The sequence below is a fragment of the Medicago truncatula genome, chromosome 3, assembly GCF_003473485.1.
Source record: "Medicago truncatula cultivar Jemalong A17 chromosome 3, MtrunA17r5.0-ANR, whole genome shotgun sequence".
NCBI classification, from domain to species: Eukaryota; Viridiplantae; Streptophyta; class Magnoliopsida; order Fabales; family Fabaceae; genus Medicago; species Medicago truncatula.
The window spans coordinates 28323395-28341711 of NC_053044.1; the positions used below are offsets into that span (position 1 = coordinate 28323395).

Sequence of the window (18317 nt, forward strand, 5' to 3'; positions counted from 1 at the left end):
GTTAAATTAAGTGAACGTGAATTCACATGAGATTGATAGAATCAAAGTGAACTATGATGATTTTTCAAAAAAAAAAAACTACACTTAACTTCAATAATATTACAATGTCGTCATGAATTAGTCAGATTTATCGTGATTTCGTGTTTTCTTCCATGTGTTTAATCCCACTTTTTTTAGGATTTTGTCTAAAATATTGATTATATCTTGAAGCAAGAAATTAGAACTTTTGGTTATAAAATTGATTTTCACACTAAAATTTATTGTTCCGATCAATTTTATATGAACTATCCAAATATAAATAACGTTATTTTCAACTACTTTTAACCAAAGTTAACTTTTCAAAAAATAAAAACACACGTTTAACATATGATTGATTCCACTTTTAAATGTCACAAAATTAGTTCTCGAGATGTAGAGTTAATTAGAAAAGGTTTGAACATCTTTCAATTGATCACGATGACTCAAGAGTTAATTTTAACTTGAATTTATGATTTTGTAGTTTTCTACTTTAAAGTGGTTCTTACACTTAGATTTCCAACTCGTTTTTTTGTTTTGTTGTGGTAAGTAGTTGAAATTCACATTTTAAAGTAAATAGGTAAAATATTTGGATTTGAATTCGGACTCATTATGTATTACAATACATTGTCTTTATACAATTGAGTTATACTCACGTGAATAAATTTCTAACTCATTTTTATCTGCATAAATTCAAACGTAAATCATTTTATATTAAACACATTTTTATGAAGTCAAATAATTGTTACTCAATTTTGTAATCGCAAAACCAACTCTAAATTTACTCACTTTAACCTATAGATTTCACCATAAGTACCAAACCATTGACCAAATTATTATAGATATATCTACACAAAAGAGATGAGAGTGAGATCCATTGACCAACACAACAAAACCAAGCTTCCATCATATTCAATGTTCATAGTGAGCTGCCAATCCAATCCCCCTTTCCTAAAACACCACAATCAAAACAAAGACAAAAACAAATGTATATAAAATAATTAATAATTAATGTGTGCAAGTATATGATGATGCAATAGCATACTCTTTACATAAATTATTATGAAAATGTCTATATAATTATTATAACCATTAAAAAAGTTATAATAAAAAGTGCATAGAAGCAAGGTTTTCTACTTTGTTATTATAATAAGAGAAAACTTTTTATATAGTTTTGCAGGATCCACAAACACATAGAACCCAATCACAGCTCACCACATTCATCCACTGCTTTTTTGTTCTCTAACCCAAATTTGTTTTCAAGTTCATTAAGCTATGACACTTTCTTTTTCAACTTCCATTTTTTTTCCAATCTTTTCCAATTAAAGCACTTATTTTCCTTTTTTGTGTCTTGTTTTTGTCCCAATTTTTCTTTCCCTTTTCTTTGTTGCCCAACATCAAGGAAAAAGGGAATAACAAAAAAAAAAAACAGTTCTTTTTATGTTTTTGTTTATGTTTTTATTTTTTATTTTTTATATTCTCTCTCCTTAAACAAGCTTTTATTTTTTCTGCTTATACTTCTTCAACCCTTCATAAATTCAGTGTCTTTCTGCTATTTCCAAATTGGGTTTTCACATTCAATGTCTTAACCTTATACCCTTTTGTTTTTTCCCTTTATTTCTGATTGATTTTCCCAATTGGGCTATGCATAAGTTGAACCTACAGAAAAAAGTTTTCATTTTTATCTTCAAGAAGAAGAAGAATAATTAATTCTGAGAAGTGCTTTTTGTTTTTTTTTTAGTATATAAGAAGCAAAATAATTTCATTGAGTTTATAGATCTTGCACAAGTTGGTTTCTAGGGTTATCTTATTGGACCAATAAGGTAATAGTCTTGAATATCAATATCAATTTGGTGCATTTTCTTTGAATTATTTTTGATAAAGTTGAGTCTATTCTAGATTCTTAATAAGAGTGTGTCTCTTTTCATACACAAAAATAAAAAAAAGAAGAAATTCTGATTCCTTTTGAAAAAAAAAATGCTTATTGATTTTAATTTATCTTTCATATTGTTGTGGTAAATTCTCCACCTTTGGTTCTCTTCATTTATCTCTTTCCTCTGTTTCAAATATCATAAAGTTTTGATTTTTCAAGTGAAATCTTCATAAAAGTTTTCTTTTTTCAACTTGGTTTTGGGTGATGAAGTGGGAAATGGAAATTCTTTCACCAAACTCACACCCTCATGCACCATTTGTTCAAAATTCCAACAATACCAACAATTGGTTTTTGGAAGATTGTAGCAATAGCATTAACAGGAGTACAAAATGGACTCCTGCAGAGAACAAATTGTTTGAAAATGCTCTTGCAGTTTATGATAAAGACACGCCGGATCGGTGGCATAAGGTAGCTGCAATGATCCCTGGAAAGAGTGTTGTTGATGTTATGAATCAGTATAAGGAATTGGAAGCTGATGTTTGTAATATAGAAGCTGGTTTGGTTCCAATTCCTGGTTATAGTACTACTGCTTCACCTTTTACCTTAGATTGGGTGAATTCTTCTGGTTATGATGGTTTTAGAGGAATTAGTGGAAAGAGAGGCTCTTCTGGTAGATCTCCTGATCAGGAAAGGAAGAAAGGTGTGCCATGGACCGAAGAAGAACACAAGTAAGATAATCACTTATATTCAATTATTGCTTATTGCTTAATGCTTTAGTTCAATTTGTGTGTTGTGACAATATGTAAAGATTTTACTGTTTGGTTATTTGGAATGTAAATCAGTTTTTTAAAACTGATATTAGTGCATGTTTAGAATCGCATTGAGTTTGATGAAATCACACTGACAACGTGATTTTGTTGAATCCTATAAAATGTAGCTTTTGTCAAAATCACAGTAATAGTTGACAAAGCGTAATTCTGTCAAACTAACCGTCTATCCAAACATGCACCTGACCGGATGTAGTTTAAAGTTATGTATGAACCTAGGAGTTGGTGAAGTGAAATCATGCTTATCTGTAGTTATTAAGAGTTAGGTATTTCCTAATGGTAGTTATTAGTTAAGTCAAAATTATTTCACAAAAAGTACATATATGATATTTATATAAGTTTTTTGAGGGAATGATATTTATTTAAGTTGTTGAGGGGTTAATTAAACTTTTGATGATGATGATGAAAATAATTTGACAGGTTGTTTCTATTGGGTCTGAAAAAGTATGGAAAAGGTGATTGGAGAAACATTTCAAGGAACTTTGTGATCACTAGGACACCAACACAAGTAGCTAGCCATGCTCAGAAATATTTCATCAGACAACTTTCAGGAGGCAAAGACAAAAGAAGAGCAAGCATTCATGACATAACAACAGTTAATCTCACAGAAGTTTCTAGAACTTCTCCAACTTCAGAAGAAACCAAGAGATCCACTTCACCAAACATGATTATGAACAAGTATTCCACTGCTAACACCACTTCTGAGATGCATTTTCAGCCAGCTACTATGACAGCATTCAATCCATCACATGAACAAGTTTTCATGTCACCTTATGGAGTTAATAATAATAACTCTTATGGATTTAAAATGCAAGGTCAAAATATGCATAGAAATCCTCTTCATGAGTCTTCTTATTTTGGACCTCAGACACAAAACATGGTTTTCCAAATGCAATCTTCTCAACAACACTATTCACATGCATGATGTTGTTGGTGATTGGTTGTATTGAGTTATTTATTATTATGGCTAGAACAAGTATCTTTTGTTTGGTTTTTACTTGTAGTAGTAGTACAGTGTTTATGCTTTTTACCAAGTTCTATGTAAATATCTTGCATTAGAATATTATAGTTAGTTAGTTACTTAGTTATTGCCTTCTTGGTATATGAACTTGATTAAAGCATTGGAAGGTATAGACTTTTGTTTTTTTTTTACTTTAACAACCTTAAACTTATGAAAGGTGAAAGCTGCAAGGAAAATATGTTCTGTAACTTCTGTTATTGAAGGTAGTTAAGAATATTGAATTTGAAGCCAAGTTCTGTTAACTTTATGGAAAAAAGAGGTATTTGTAGCAGCAAATGCATGTGTTTATGTGTGTCAAGGATATTGTTACTGTTACTAGAATTGTATTTATTCTATTTATAAAGGAAAATAGTAGAGTGTTAGAGACTTAGAATTGAGAGATTCATAATCTAGCAGCAGCACATTTTGGCTATGGTTCTTTGAAGATAAGATTAAGATGCTCAAATATATGGTACAAAGTAAGATTCATTTGGATTATTTAACTACTTAATAAAATATTATAATAAATATAATTAAGCATATGGTACAAAGTGTGATTCATGTGGGATTAGATAGGTAATATATTCTTAACAAAGACTTTGGTCATGCATATGATGGCAAAGACTGTTTATTGTACAGTTTACACTTTAGTAAGTCCAAAGAAAGCATCATAGTCTTTGTGATTCTATAAGTACGGATCCTACCTATATATTAAACATAAAATACATAATTTAAAATGTCTTACTATTCTTCATATTTTAGCTTAAATTGTTGTTCCAATTTTTGGAGAGGATGAAAGGAATTTGGATTCTCTACGGTTGACTTTATAGTTATCTTGGTTTAATTATAAACCGTTAGATTTAAGATACATATTTTTTTCTCTACAACTGGTTGTACTATATAATCAATTGTAGAAAGGACAAAATCTACGATTGGTTGCACCATTAATCAATTGTAGAAAGGACAACATGAATTTGGGTTCTCTGCGGTTGACTTTACAATTATCTTGGTTTAATTATGGATATTTAGATTAAGATATATATTTTCTTTCTCTTAATCTAATGATCTATATCTGGTTGCACCATAAAATCAAGGGTTTTGCTAACCAACGGATAATGATTAAGTATTCCATTAATAAAAATTTTGTCTTGGAAATACTTTACTTTTTTCTTAGCAATGATTACACCACTTTTCAATGCAAACTTACTTATTTTAGTAGTTTTTTTTTGGTAGATAGACGAAATGACAAAATCATTATAAATTCACACACACAGGTGGAGGTACCGGGGTTCGAACCCTGGTCATGGCATCCGGCCTAACAATTTCGACATTTTGCTAGTTGAGCTAAGACTTCTAGATACTTATTTTAGTACTTTAACCAATACCTCAAGGATAATGGTTAACATTTCCCTAAAATCAATTGTAGAAAGGACAAAAAGAATTTGGATTCTTTACGGTTGACTTTATAGTTATCTTGGTCTAATAATGGAATACATATTTTCTTTCGCTTAATCCAATGAATTGTAACTGATTACACCATAAAATCAATTGTAGAGAACTCATTACACAACCTAAGCATTTTATTTCACCAAGAGTCTAAAGCATTTAAGATATGATAATAGATATGTATAGGTGTAAGAGTGAATTATGAATGACACTTGATCACTTGTATATTACCATAACTTAAAAAAATTACATAACTTTTTAAAAAATTACACGACTTTATAGTTAGTGTTAATTATGAATGTATTATTTACTTCAACAGTCAAGATTTACTCATTTGTAATTATGAGATTCTCTTTAGAATAAGATAATTCATTGACCACATAATTATCTCTAGATATATATATATATATATATATATATAATACAAATTTTGCTGGTCATTTACCAATTATTCCGCACGATCAAACTTGTAAAGTGCATAGGATTCTAGAATATGTACTCACTGTCTCTAAGTCTGCCCAAGCAACCAAACAAGTCCTTACTTTAGGTCCCCAATCAACTTCACTCAACATCCTACATATTAATCTTAAGACATAACAACAATTATAACACATTGTATTTATAAATATAAGTTTCTTTTTAAAAAAATTGTTTCAAGATATAATATAATTTTAATTAAGATTTTTCGATCATGTGCAAACTTGTATAGTATAAAAGATAAAAACATTATAAGTTTCTATCTTTTAATTATTAAACACATTTATTTTTTTCTCAAATATACTCATAACTATTATATTTTTTTTGGTTTCCTTAAAAAAAAAATTGGTTCTAAATAGCCAATAAAAAATTGATACTATTCAAAACAAAAAACATGCCAAAACTAAAGAATATATAAATCTCAACAAACAACAAAATAAATTTAAAAATACGTACCAACCCAATCATGCCACTGCACTCAACAAAAGCTATGACACAATTTGAATTAACTCAATTATAAACAAATGGGGTTTTTTTTAAAAAAAAAAATCATACACAAAATAAAAATAGTAAATATAACACATAATTTTCTTAATATCTGTAAAACTTGAAAAAGATGCTTATAGTAAGAGATAGAGAAAGATACAAGAGGTCCCTTCCATATACACACACAATTGCATAAGACAAGCTTAGAAGTTATACAACTTTTACCTTGGAAGGGAATCTCTAAATAAATTAATTGCATCATCATTAATTCACAATCTAGAACATGCAAAGTAGTGGTAATTGAAATATGATGTGCATTTGATCATAAACTTTACCTTTCTTCTTTGCAATAAGGATATTTTGACCATATCCATATACCACTTTTCACATACATCCCTTTAGGAATAGCATATGCCAAGACAAATTCCTTGTGCACATTTCCATTGTTTTTTTGGGACTAGTCTTAATTGTTTTCAAGTGGCTAAATGCGCATATATGCTTCAATTTGTGCAAAATGCAGAGTTTGGGTCACATATAGAACTAATAACAACCATATATGATTGTGTGGGCTCTCTACAACCCTTCATAGAAGATGAGTAGAGTTTTGATTGCTTTGATGCTGGGTTCAAATCTTTATCAATAAAATTTTAATTATTGAAAAAAATATATAAAGAGAATATGACATCAAAATTTTATAGAAAACCTCAAGGTTAGATATATAGTAAATCATTTTATCTATATGTTACTCAACATGCATTTTTTCATTCAATGTAGGAGTACTTTTTTTTTGTTACATTCAATGAGAATTTCTAGCTCCCATTTGACAAACAACCAAAGTAATTTCCCTTCATAAAATGAAATAAGTTAAAAGTTGAAAAGGCAGATATTTAAATAAAGGTGACAACTAATTAATTTTGTCTTTTTGGTTTGTTGGCAACATAAATTTCGTTTTTGAAATGTGAATGTTGGACTCATTAGCAAGGTGGTCCCGTGTGTAATTTTGTTTCAAAATACTAGCTCTCATTCCTCTCGCAATATAATTTTTTTTTTGGTTACAAAGATAATAAAAGGAACAAACAAGAAAGAAAAAGAAAATAGAAAAAACAAGCTAACTATTCCCTAAAGAAGAAAGTGCCAACGACATCGCTTCTAAGAAGATTGGCGACTCATAAATAACAAGGTTGACATCAGAAGAAGCTCCGAGCTTTGTAAGGAAATCCACATATTGGTTCCTTCTCTGAGAGTGTGACCAACCGTAACAGTACTTTGAAGAAACAAATCTTTTATGTCTTGGATAAGGACCACATAAACATGTATTTCTCCACGGGACCATTAATAAGATTAATGCGAACAAGAGAGTCAGAATAACAAACTAGCTCCGCACAACCCAAATCCTTAGCCATGATAAGATCATGATAGATAACTAAACGTTCAACCAACATGATATCATCTGAGTCTGGAATAAAACCTGAAAAACCCGATAGAAACAACCCTGTATGGTTACGCAGAATTCCACCAAAGCCAGTTCGAATAGGAATACCATGACAACTACCATCCACATTGAAGATTGCACAAGAGGCGTTGTTGTTGTTCCATTTTATGTATCGGTCAACTGTAACAACATAAGTAGTAGAAGAAAAGCTAGCTTTTATGACCTCTGTCGAATTCTTTATGTTGTAAGTTAGGTGATGTAAAGACCAAGTTTCACCACTCAAACACATGATTCCGATGACGCCAAGACCACCAAACACCTGCTAAGAAAGAGATAGGTTGAGACCCCTTAGGGCCAAATTTAAACCAGGTGTGCACATCAGATGTGGAGAAAAAAAAGTTGAATTGGTGAAACCCAAATGGTGCCAAATCATAAGAGAAAAGTTGTAATCACGGACACAATGGAGAAAAGTCTCGTTTTCGAGGCCGCAACGAGAACAAATAGCAGAAGGTGCTATATTTATGTGGTTCAGAAGAGATAGAGTAGGAACCACATTATGACAAGCCAACCAAAAGTTATATTTTTCAGGGAGTTGAAGCTTCCATATCCAAGACCAAGAGTGAGAAGCCAGATTAAGATCGTCTGGATCGACATTTTTGAGAAGCCAGTTGTAACCACTTTTTTGAGAATAAGTGCCATTCTTTTGGTTGTTCCAAATGTAAGCATCTTCCATAGTATCATTGAAATTAGTGTGGATGTGATTTATGTGGTTAGAGGTTGTCTAAGATAGCTGGGCCTGGGTATATAGAGAATACGCGTGTGAGGATCATTAGTCGATAGAACATCTTTGACCGTAAGCTAATGTCATGAATATCTATATATAAGGGACAAGGGACCCAAGAATGCCAAGAGTCGTCCATTGGCTAAACCAGAAGGATGAAGACCTGGACCCAACATGCCCGAAGATCTTGCTTTAATTGTAGGTCGTTTTTTACAAAATCCAAATTTTTTGTACTATACCCTTAGTTATTTAATAGAAAATTTTATATTGAAAATTGTGTAGTTATGACTTTCACGTATGTTTGACTTGTATTTTCCGGATAAACTTCTTTTTGCAGGTTCCTTAAACAATGCTCTTAGGACACTTGTTAGCAAGATATTTATTTTCAATATGTTTCATCTACATTTCTACTGTCTTTTCTTCATTTTTTTTCCCTATACAAGAGTGCAATTATGATGCTCAAGATTGAAGTATGAAATGTTTTTTATATAAAAAGAATCCATGGAATCAGATTAATTACCTTCTACTATAGTGTTTCAATTTAGTTTAAAGTATGTTTGAATATGTGTCCACATTACCCCATATAGTTGGGTTCGTATTTTGATTTATTTTTCAACGCGGAAACAATTGAACATATGCTTAACACAAGTTCACTGATTCTTGCACTTTTTTGGAGGGTATAATTCTATTGGCTATGGCTATTCCATATTGAACTTTTCTTTTTTTGCGGAAAGAATATATGTTGAACTTTAATTTCTAGAGATGTTGATGTATGTATCAAACTTTTATTTTTTACTAAGATTTTAAATTATTTTGTGAAGTTATCTTCCATCTTATTTAAGCTTTTCAATGGTAGATAGTTGGATCGCTTAATTAAGCTTTGTATGGAAAAAAAGTTTTTGAGAGATGTCAATCCCTTAAATAGACATCAATTACTATGAAGACATTTGTCTCTGCAATTATGCACGAATGATACTTTTGGTTTATAAACAGGATCAATCCAATAATCTTCAAAAATAAGTGAGGCATAAAGCAAATTTTGATATATATATAGCCTATTTTGTCCGTACATGAGGCCTTTTCTCTTATAAAATTTAATGAAAAATATTTTTTTTTAGCCGTTGGTTTTTCCACCATATGAGTTTTTCGCGCGCCCTATTCAGATTCTAAAATCCAAAATATTTTAACGCGTTTTTGGAGGTTTTATAGGGTTTTTATGCACTTCGGATTCTAAAATCCGATCTGCATAAGACGAGTGAGAAACACATAGGGTGAGAAAAGAAACAGTCTAATTTTGATAGGCCTAAAACGAAGACTTTGGTGGCCTTACTCTTGGACCGATCATGTTTATAAAAAATATTAAGCTTTCTATTTTCTTTTTAAAAAGTTGGGAAGATTTCAACCCTATGCAATATTTTGATTAATGATTATTTCAAGAATGAGTTGAATTCAAATTTTATCAAACTATTCACCTTGTCAATGCAAAAGTTTATGAACCAAGAACCAAAAAAATAGAGGAGGAGAAATATTTCCTCTAAAAAAGAATTCTTTGCTAAGAAGAAAGAAATATATGGTGCTTGATAAAAGTAGCACTTCACCTTTTGCCAACATTATTGGATCAATTATGCATACAAATTCTGAAAATTATTGATGCATATTTAAAAACGGCCCTTATGTTTGTTTTTCTTTGCAACTTGGCTAAAATGTGAGCATAATTCCAAGAAAATAGCTACCAAAATGGTGGTATAACCAAAATGGTCCTGCAAATGGGTTTTGTAACAGTTTATTATGACAAGACTAACCACCCCACCTTTTACAAAAGGAAAGCCTCCTTTTTTGCAAGTGGAATTTAAAAGCAGCTTGACCACTTTATTCTTATTTCCATCAACACTTGCTCCTGTTTATAACCAAATTTATATATAGATATTCATTTTTGGTATAATGTGATGCATAAGCATGTAATGAAGGACATATAAAAATAACTTATAAGGTGTTGCTCATGGATCTAGGAAGGGACTAGTTAGATTCCCACATCGTGGTGATGCACAGTTTAAATATTTAAAAGTTTATGTTAGTTTTCAATATTTGAATCTTAAACCTTCTTAACACTCATTTAGAAGTGTGTGGATCCCTTAACTCAGCGATCAAATTACTTATGTGGAAATCCCAATCCAAGTTGTTTTTTTTTTTTTTTTATGTATATATTTAGTAAAAAATATATGGTGAGTGAGAACACAAATACTTTTACAACATACATTCAAGCACACATGTTTATTAAATTTAAGCATTTATGATTTTATGATATAAGTTGTTAGAAGTGTGTTTATACAATAAGTTTTTTTTTTTTTAACAAAAATATTGAATAAATATGTAGTCAAACTATTTATCCAAAGATATCTTCATAGTGAAATTCAAAATGCTAGACAACAACAATGCATGCTTCCTTCAAAAAAAAAAAAAAACAATGCATGCTATAAGGTTTCCTAAAAAGACAATGATACAAGCTTTGTTAGCACATAAAATAATGAGCAAATAGAATTTCTTTCGTAGTAGATATTAATTGTTCACCAATAGTAAAGTGTAAATATATACTCCATCCGTCCCTATATATATATATAAGCACCCTTTTATTAGAGGTAAATGATGCTTATATATAAGGACGGAGGGAGTAGTATAATTTAGGGTTAATATATGTTTATCCCTGTAATATTAGCGATTTCTGGTTAACCCCTGTAGAAAAATTGTTTAGATTTCAACCTTAGAGTTTTTGATTTTGGACCTTCATGGCATCAAATTATAAAATTTAAGGTACTTTCGCCCCTTGTAATTTGGGAGAATTTCAGTTTACCCCCTGCCATATCATCGATATTTCAGTTTACCCCCTTCCATATCATCGATTTTGTACAGTCAAAATTCATGAAGGTCAAAAACCAAAAATCTTCAAATTATAGGGATGAAATCTAAACAATTTTTTTTACAGGAGGTAAATCGAAAATCGCTAATATTACAGGGGTAAACATGTATTAATCCTATAATTTATCAATACAATTTTAACAAGTGTCACCCATCTTTACACGTTCAAATATTAGATGGAGGGATCATGATATATATTATGCTTATGCATTGCCCAATAATGACTCTCATACTAGTCCCATTGAATTGATTGACGAATTAAATTAAGTCCAAAACCAAAGGTGAAGTCTTAATATGCAACAATAACATATGTTAATCAAATATCCTGTCTAAGGGACTATATATATGAAAGTGGGTAGGATTCTCTCTATGCTTTTTGATTGGTCTAGAATCTTATAATGTACAGTATAGTGGGGTTTGTATGTTACATTACATTGAAAAAGAATAGAGAAAAGCTGCTATATCAAATCTCAATATCATTAGGTAATTATTATGCATTTGTATCTGAAAGATTTCATCTTCTTTTTTATGAGATTGGGAATAAACCAGAATATCTAACAATAAAGCTATTTTAATTTAACAAATTGGAAACAGTAAAAGACAAATATTCTCTATAAGATTTTTGAGATCTACTGGGTTGATAATATAAAAATGAAATTGTAAGCATGAATCCAATAAATGGAGAAAACATAGAACAGGAAAAGGTGAAAACATTTATGTTGGAAGATTATTTTTGTTTTTTATATCAATATTCTGGATGATGGACATCAACCAGGTGTAATTCACTATAATATATTTTTGGCTCTTAGGGTAGGGGGAATATGAATCTTTAGACTCCACATTACTCAAACTAGTACAAACAAGAAATTCGCCTTAAACATATCTGAAATGCTTTTGTTAAGAAACAAAATCTGATTAAATTAATAAATCTTGTATTTATTGATAACAATTTATTGTAGTAGCTCAGGTCTTCAAGATAAATGAATTTTCTCTATTGAAAACATATTAAAAAAATAATATATAAGCTATTAATCTCCATGTTATTGTCCCCAAGTCTTTTTTTCACTATGGAGAGAATCTTGTTTTTAGAATGACAAATGTTAATGATAAATTGTTAGATTAATTTTTTCTTCGTCGGGGTTTTAAGCTAGAACCTGAACGAAACATTCAACATAGTAGCTCTTTAAATCCAAAATTGCCAAAGAATCAAAACATAGGGGGCTGTTTTGTATTTAAATTAGTTAGGGGTCCATAACCGCAACTTTTGAAAAGATAGGGGTCCAAAAGTGCAATTAAGCCTAGTTTAAATGATAATACTGAAATCTCGAATTTGTACCGACACCATCTTTTTTTGTTGATGCTGATGAAAATAAAAAAATTGAAAAATTTGTATCAAAATAAACTTGTAACAAAAAAAAAAAAAAAACTTTGCATATATGTTTGACCATTTCTATTGCTATGTAGTGTCTGCCACATGTAGTTATATTCAATCATTTTTATTTTCTCAAATTACTGTTAATGTCTATGTTTCTGTGTCGTATATGCTATAGCACATATTCACTTATTAATGTAGTTTAGCCCAAAACCAAGAGGAAACAAAGGTTCACATGCGGCAACTCTATCCCTTGGTTGATCAAGCTGTTCAACGCTTCGAAACCAAGTGACTGGGAGTTGACCTTTGAAGTCATGGCTACCAAAGATTACATCTGTGATTCCATCTCCTTCACTACCTGGCAACCAAGCAGCAACAAGAGCATCTATCTTTACCAAAAGCCGTGGCTCTAAAACTAACGGCCTACCAGATATCAAAATAACCAATGTTGGAAATTTGTCGGCAACTAAGCTTATAATATCAGTTCCACGGAAAGGGATTGTGAGCTCTGAATTGTCGCCCAATGACTCGGCATAAGGAGCTTCACCAACGGCTACAATTGCAAATGAGAACTCGTTACGTTCTATGGTGTCCTGTGATGGATATTTCTCGTAAATAACCTGTGTTTCAGCTCCGACGGCTGCTTTAACAGCATCCAAGATTGTTGAACCTAAAATGGTAAGGTATAAAAGTTAAAGTGGTTCTACGACAACCATGTTTAACAAAGGAGAAACAAATACAGAATAGTGTGAAACAGGAAAGATATAGTATTAACATTTCGCCATAAATGTGTTTTGGTATGTAAAAGATAGTTCAAAATAATTAATATTGTTTTTTATGTAAAATGTAGTACAAATTTTTTAACCAAACACACTGAAATCAATCTTCATATTCTCCATTAATATCATAGCTTACCAACTGTGATCCTCCCACTAGCACCATACCAAGTTTTAGTCCAACCTCCACATTGAAATCCAAGATTATCAGCATGAGTTCCGGTAACAAGAATTCTCTTAGCATTCTTGTTCAATGGAAGAAAAGGTTCACTAATATCTTTTCCATTTTTCAACAAAACCAACGACTTTCGAACTGCTTCCCGTGCAAGATCTCTATGTGGCTGCAAAAGAAGTATTATTATGGTAAAACAAAGTTTCAATTTTATAGCACGTTATGGCACATGCAAACAATTAATCAGGGAACATAGAATATTAAAACGTTATAATTTGACTTACCTTGCAACCAACTATATCTAGCAAAGATCTGTCACTTAATGGAAATTCAAATAGACCAGCAGCAAACTTTACTCTCAAAATTCGCTCAACAGCATCATCGATTCTGCTCATTGGCACTTCACCTGATTCAATTAAAGAGGTCAATTCTTCGATGAATAGTTTGTACCTGACAGCCACCATCACCTGCGTAAATATTATTGAATAGGTGAAAACATAGTAAGAAAATACACTATGATGAAAGATAATTGGAACTGAAGATATGTACCATGTCAATTCCAGCATTGACGGCAGAGGAGATGCAGTACCGATAATCTGACCCGTGAGGTTTACAAAGTCGGTCGAGCCCCTCCCAGTCGGAAATCACAAAACCCTACAGCAGCAATTGTCAATAATATGCACAAAAAAATATAATAGTAGCTAATATTGCAAAAAATTTGGTACATACTTTGAAAGCATATTGATGCAAAAGCAACTTGAAGAGTTAGTCAGTGATAGATAATCAGTCATTTTACCTTAAAACCTAGTTTTTCTTTCAAGATTTCGGTTAAAAGAAAATGGTCGGCATGAAGTTTGCGCCCATTCCAGCTAGTATAGGACGCCATAATGGTTGAAACTCCCTGGGAAATGCAGTCTAAATAAGGTGCCATGTGTATTTTCTCCAAGTCTTCATAAGACAATATAGTATCTCCTTCATTCACACCCTTATGAGTACCTCCATCACCAACAAAATGCTTGGCACATGCAATAACATTTTCCCTGAAGTACAACTTAAACATAAGGTATAAATATTGATAAAAGATATCAATTGTTATCGGAACAGAAGTAGTTAATTTTTCAATATTTTTAAACTAAAATCTTATGTTAAATTTTTTATATGAATGTTTTTTGCCTACCTTCCAGCCACAAATGGGTATCCATGTTTATGTCCTTGTGGCGGCTGACCTTGCAAACCAGAAACGATGGAAGTCATCTTTCGGACTATTTCAGTGTCTTCACTATAACACTCATAGCATCTTCCCCACCTAGGATCTTTGCATACCTGTATATTTAACCAAATAAATCACCTTCCTTTATTGTCTAGATAGGAAAATTTTAATAAGCAGCATAGCATATGTAGCTTGCTGACATAATTCATTCATGCAATCAATGACTAGTTAATTGTAATGCCTTACCGCGACACAAGGAGCAAAGTTATAGTGAATTCCGCTTGCTTTAACTTCAAGCGCCGTTGCAGCTCCAATTCTTCTAACTAAATCAGCATCTCTATAGAAACATTCCATCCAAGAAAGTCAAAAACTGGTTCCAAATTATAGCAGCATTATCATCTCATTAGATTTGCGCAGTTTAAAAGCAGCCATTAAGCACAACGGAAAAGCTGAATACTAACCTAGTAGCTCCAAGGCCAACATTGTGAGGAAATATGGTAGCACCATAGACACTATTATTACCATGAACTGCATCAATTCCATATATGAGAGGTATCCCAAGTCTAGACTCTAGAGCTGATTTTTGATAGCCATCTACCATATCAGCCCAATCTGATGACAGAGCATTATCAAATGGGGTACTGCCTCCAGAACTTAGTATGCTTCCTATAAAATGCACATATAATCAAAATTCAAAAAAAGTCCAACCCAAAGCAACACAAAAAATAAAAAAGTAAAAAATAAACCCTCAATTTAGTTGCTCAAATTACATTTTTCCTTCTACTTAGTCCCTAAAGTATATGAAAATTATAAGTAGATCCTTAAAATATATGAATTTATTCCACTAGTACCGGATAAAGTGATACGTGTGAAGGTTACTGGGTGTGTGTTTGGTTCTCTAGTGACATAAATTGATCTTGAATGAATTGATGTTGTAAAATTGATTCAGGATAAAAGTGAGTTGAATGTAACGTGATTTATGTTTGGATGTATTTATGTAAAAGTGGATTTAACAATAAATTGGAGGCTAAAATCAATTATAGAAGCCAAAAATTACAAACTATATGTTTAAGTAGAATCAATTCACCTTTAAATCATCCAAACATGATAAAATCAATTCTACAACCTCTAGAATCAATTTTGACCCCTCGAAAATTGAAACCAAACATACACTAAAAAGAAGTTGTCTGAATGAACAACTTAATTAAGCACTTACCATACAATGCTTATGTATAACTTATTCCTATACCAAAAGATACAATAAAGTCAAACTGCTTTCATATAATCTATATAGGAGAGCTTATGTCCTAAGGTGTTTCATAAGCCCTCCTGAATAGTCTCATAAGTGCTTATGTCAGTATATAAGTTCAAATAAATAAATAAATCAATCCATTTATGAAAATGTCCTAACGTGTTCCATAAGCTCTTCTAAACAGTCTCACAAGTACATATGTCAGTAGATAAGTTCGAATAAATAAATCAATCCAAACAAACCGAACAATACTTACACTTACACTTACACACTCAAACGTTAAAATAAAAATTCATATTTTTTGACAGACTCTAAAATTAAGATCATTCAAATTAATTTCATCTTCCATAACGATTGACTAAAATGATGGCATGACAAACACAAATTACAAAGAGAAATGATCAAAGTTTGGAGTTCAAAGTAAAACTCTGAAATGGGGTTAAATACCAATGGAGAGGTCTTTGATGACAGAAGGAGTAGCAACAGTGCGTTCAATTTGGATCATTTGACCAATCTTCTCGTTGAGAGTCATGCGTGAAAGAAGGTCCTTGATACGAGCTTCAATGGGTTCGTTGGGATTCTTGTATAAGGAATCCATGGCTTCTTTGGACTTGGGAGTTCTTTGGTTGGAGAAGTTAAAGAAGGACATCTATAGATAAAGTCCGCGACAACAACTGCGGTTGTTTTGTGTTTCTTTCATGTAAAAAAGGACAAGACAAACGTCACCACTAAATCACAAAGCAATTTTTTTTTTATCTAAATAATAAAATAATGTTTTGTCTGCAAAAAATCGTCTAAGATAAAAAAAAAAAAAAAAAAAAAAAAAAAAAAAAAAAAAAACCTACTACCTCGGTCCTAATTATAAGATCGTTTTGAGAATTTTTGTGTCTTTATTTTATAAGTCTTCTTTGTTATTTCCAATTACATTAATTATTTATTTACATACATGCCCCTATTTATTATTATACATCTTTTTATTTAATCAGCAATAAATAGCATATGAAAAACATAAATCAACTCTCGAGATAAAATTGTAAAAACAATAGTGATTACAAACAACTTTAATACAAATATCCATTTTCTTAATTCCCGTGATTTTAGCAAAAGAGTCTTATATATAGGGACGAAGGTAGTATTTAATATCATGAAAATTTTATCATGCGCTTTTTTAGGAAAGTAATTCATTGTTTTTCATTAACTGTCAAATGTCAAATACATGACGATACATCATAAAATATGTGGGAGCTAGCATGTCTTAAGGCTACCTGTGCTACCTTATGAGCGACCCCATTAACTTACTTTCTATTGAACTCGACATGAGAGTTCAGAAAACTCTTTTGAAACAACTGTCTCTAGACATCCAGACAGATATAATACAACCAAATTCACTATTATCCTCTATATCTGACATAAATTGGTCTACAACTTGCTTAGGAACTAGAGCAAAGTCCACATTATCAAACTGAAGGTCAGCTATGCATTCCAGCACAGTGTTAAGACCAACTGCCTCTTCGACATCAACATCACAAAGGGGAGGGAAACAATCAGTCTTAGCGAGAACAAACTCACCTTTATCATCATATGTCAATACCCACCATATTCAAAGATGAGGGGAATAAAGGAAACAATTGTGCTTTCAGACCAAATACATTGAGGAGTGCGCCAATCTTCAAGGAGATGTCTTGCACGCTCAACAACCTACTTACTTGTTTCGTTCAGTTGCTGCCACAATTTTATCATATGTTATTAACATGATACAATGTTCTTGCTTAAAAAAAAGGAATGATGTTCTGTCAACTATTTACCCTTTAGATATATATATATATATATATATTTTTTTTTTTTAAGAAATCAAAATGGGATAAATTAAACCAACATCTATCTCCGAAGCACAACAAATATTTACAAGTATGTTTCAGCAAAAGAGATCAACGGTTAGTGCGTACCCAAACACAAGAAAGAAGCCTAATGTTCTCCAAAAGTTGAACAAAGGAGTTTTCTTTGGTTCAGAAAAGTCTGTCGTTCCTTTCCTTCCAAATAACCCACGATGTTGCAAACCAAATTAAGTGCATAAAAGAATACCGCGACTTTGAGAAACCTGCTGAAGTACCTAACTGTATAAAATGGTCCACCAAGGTTAAAAGATTTGCAATATAGACACCCAACCATTTACGAACCAGATACCAAACCTTACCAAATTGGTTGCATAACAAGAAAATATGATCGGATGTTTCATTTGAACCACACCCACTGACACATAGATAGATGCGCCTCATTATGAATAA

At 31.5% G+C, this 18317-nt stretch overlaps 2 protein-coding genes across 2 annotated transcripts; one reads left to right on the forward strand and one right to left on the reverse strand.

Moving 5' to 3' along the window:
• Window positions 1–1172: 1172 nt before the first annotated feature.
• On the forward strand, window positions 1173–3978 carry LOC25490801 (transcription factor DIVARICATA). Its single transcript, XM_013604703.3, has 2 exons — window positions 1173–2616; window positions 3136–3978. The coding sequence occupies exons 1-2, from the start codon at window positions 2153–2155 to the stop codon at window positions 3638–3640; spliced, it is 969 nt and encodes a 322-aa protein (XP_013460157.1). The 5' UTR covers window positions 1173–2152; the 3' UTR covers window positions 3641–3978.
• Window positions 3979–12685: 8707 nt separating this feature from the next.
• Window positions 12686–16713, reverse strand: LOC25490802 (beta-glucosidase BoGH3B). Its single transcript, XM_013604704.3, has 9 exons — window positions 16480–16713; window positions 15242–15446; window positions 15027–15117; window positions 14748–14893; window positions 14367–14610; window positions 14120–14224; window positions 13855–14037; window positions 13538–13739; window positions 12686–13292 (listed from the first exon to the last, which is right to left on the reverse strand). Exons 1-9 carry the CDS (start codon window positions 16679–16681, stop codon window positions 12808–12810), a joined length of 1863 nt encoding a protein of 620 aa, XP_013460158.1. The 5' UTR covers window positions 16682–16713; the 3' UTR covers window positions 12686–12807.
• Window positions 16714–18317: the final 1604 nt, after the last annotated feature.

What these genes read in the sequence shown, in the direction of transcription:
- LOC25490801 (XM_013604703.3), top strand. Translation starts at nt 2,153, where the DNA reads ATGAAGTGGGAAATGGAAATTCTTTCACCAAACTCACACCCTCATGCA. An exon ending in TGGACCGAAGAAGAACACAA is followed by an intron (nt 2,617 to 3,135) that starts GTAAGATAATCA and finishes ATAATTTGACAG; the next exon opens with GTTGTTTCTATTGGGTCTGA.
- LOC25490802 (XM_013604704.3), bottom strand. Translation starts at nt 16,681, where the DNA reads ATGTCCTTCTTTAACTTCTCCAACCAAAGAACTCCCAAGTCCAAAGAA. An exon ending in TACCCATTTGTGGCTGGAAG is followed by an intron (nt 14,611 to 14,747) that starts GTAGGCAAAAAA and finishes GTTGTACTTCAG; the next exon opens with GGAAAATGTTATTGCATGTG. An exon ending in AAGAAAAACTAGGTTTTAAG is followed by an intron (nt 14,225 to 14,366) that starts GTAAAATGACTG and finishes TTGCTGCTGTAG; the next exon opens with GGTTTTGTGATTTCCGACTG.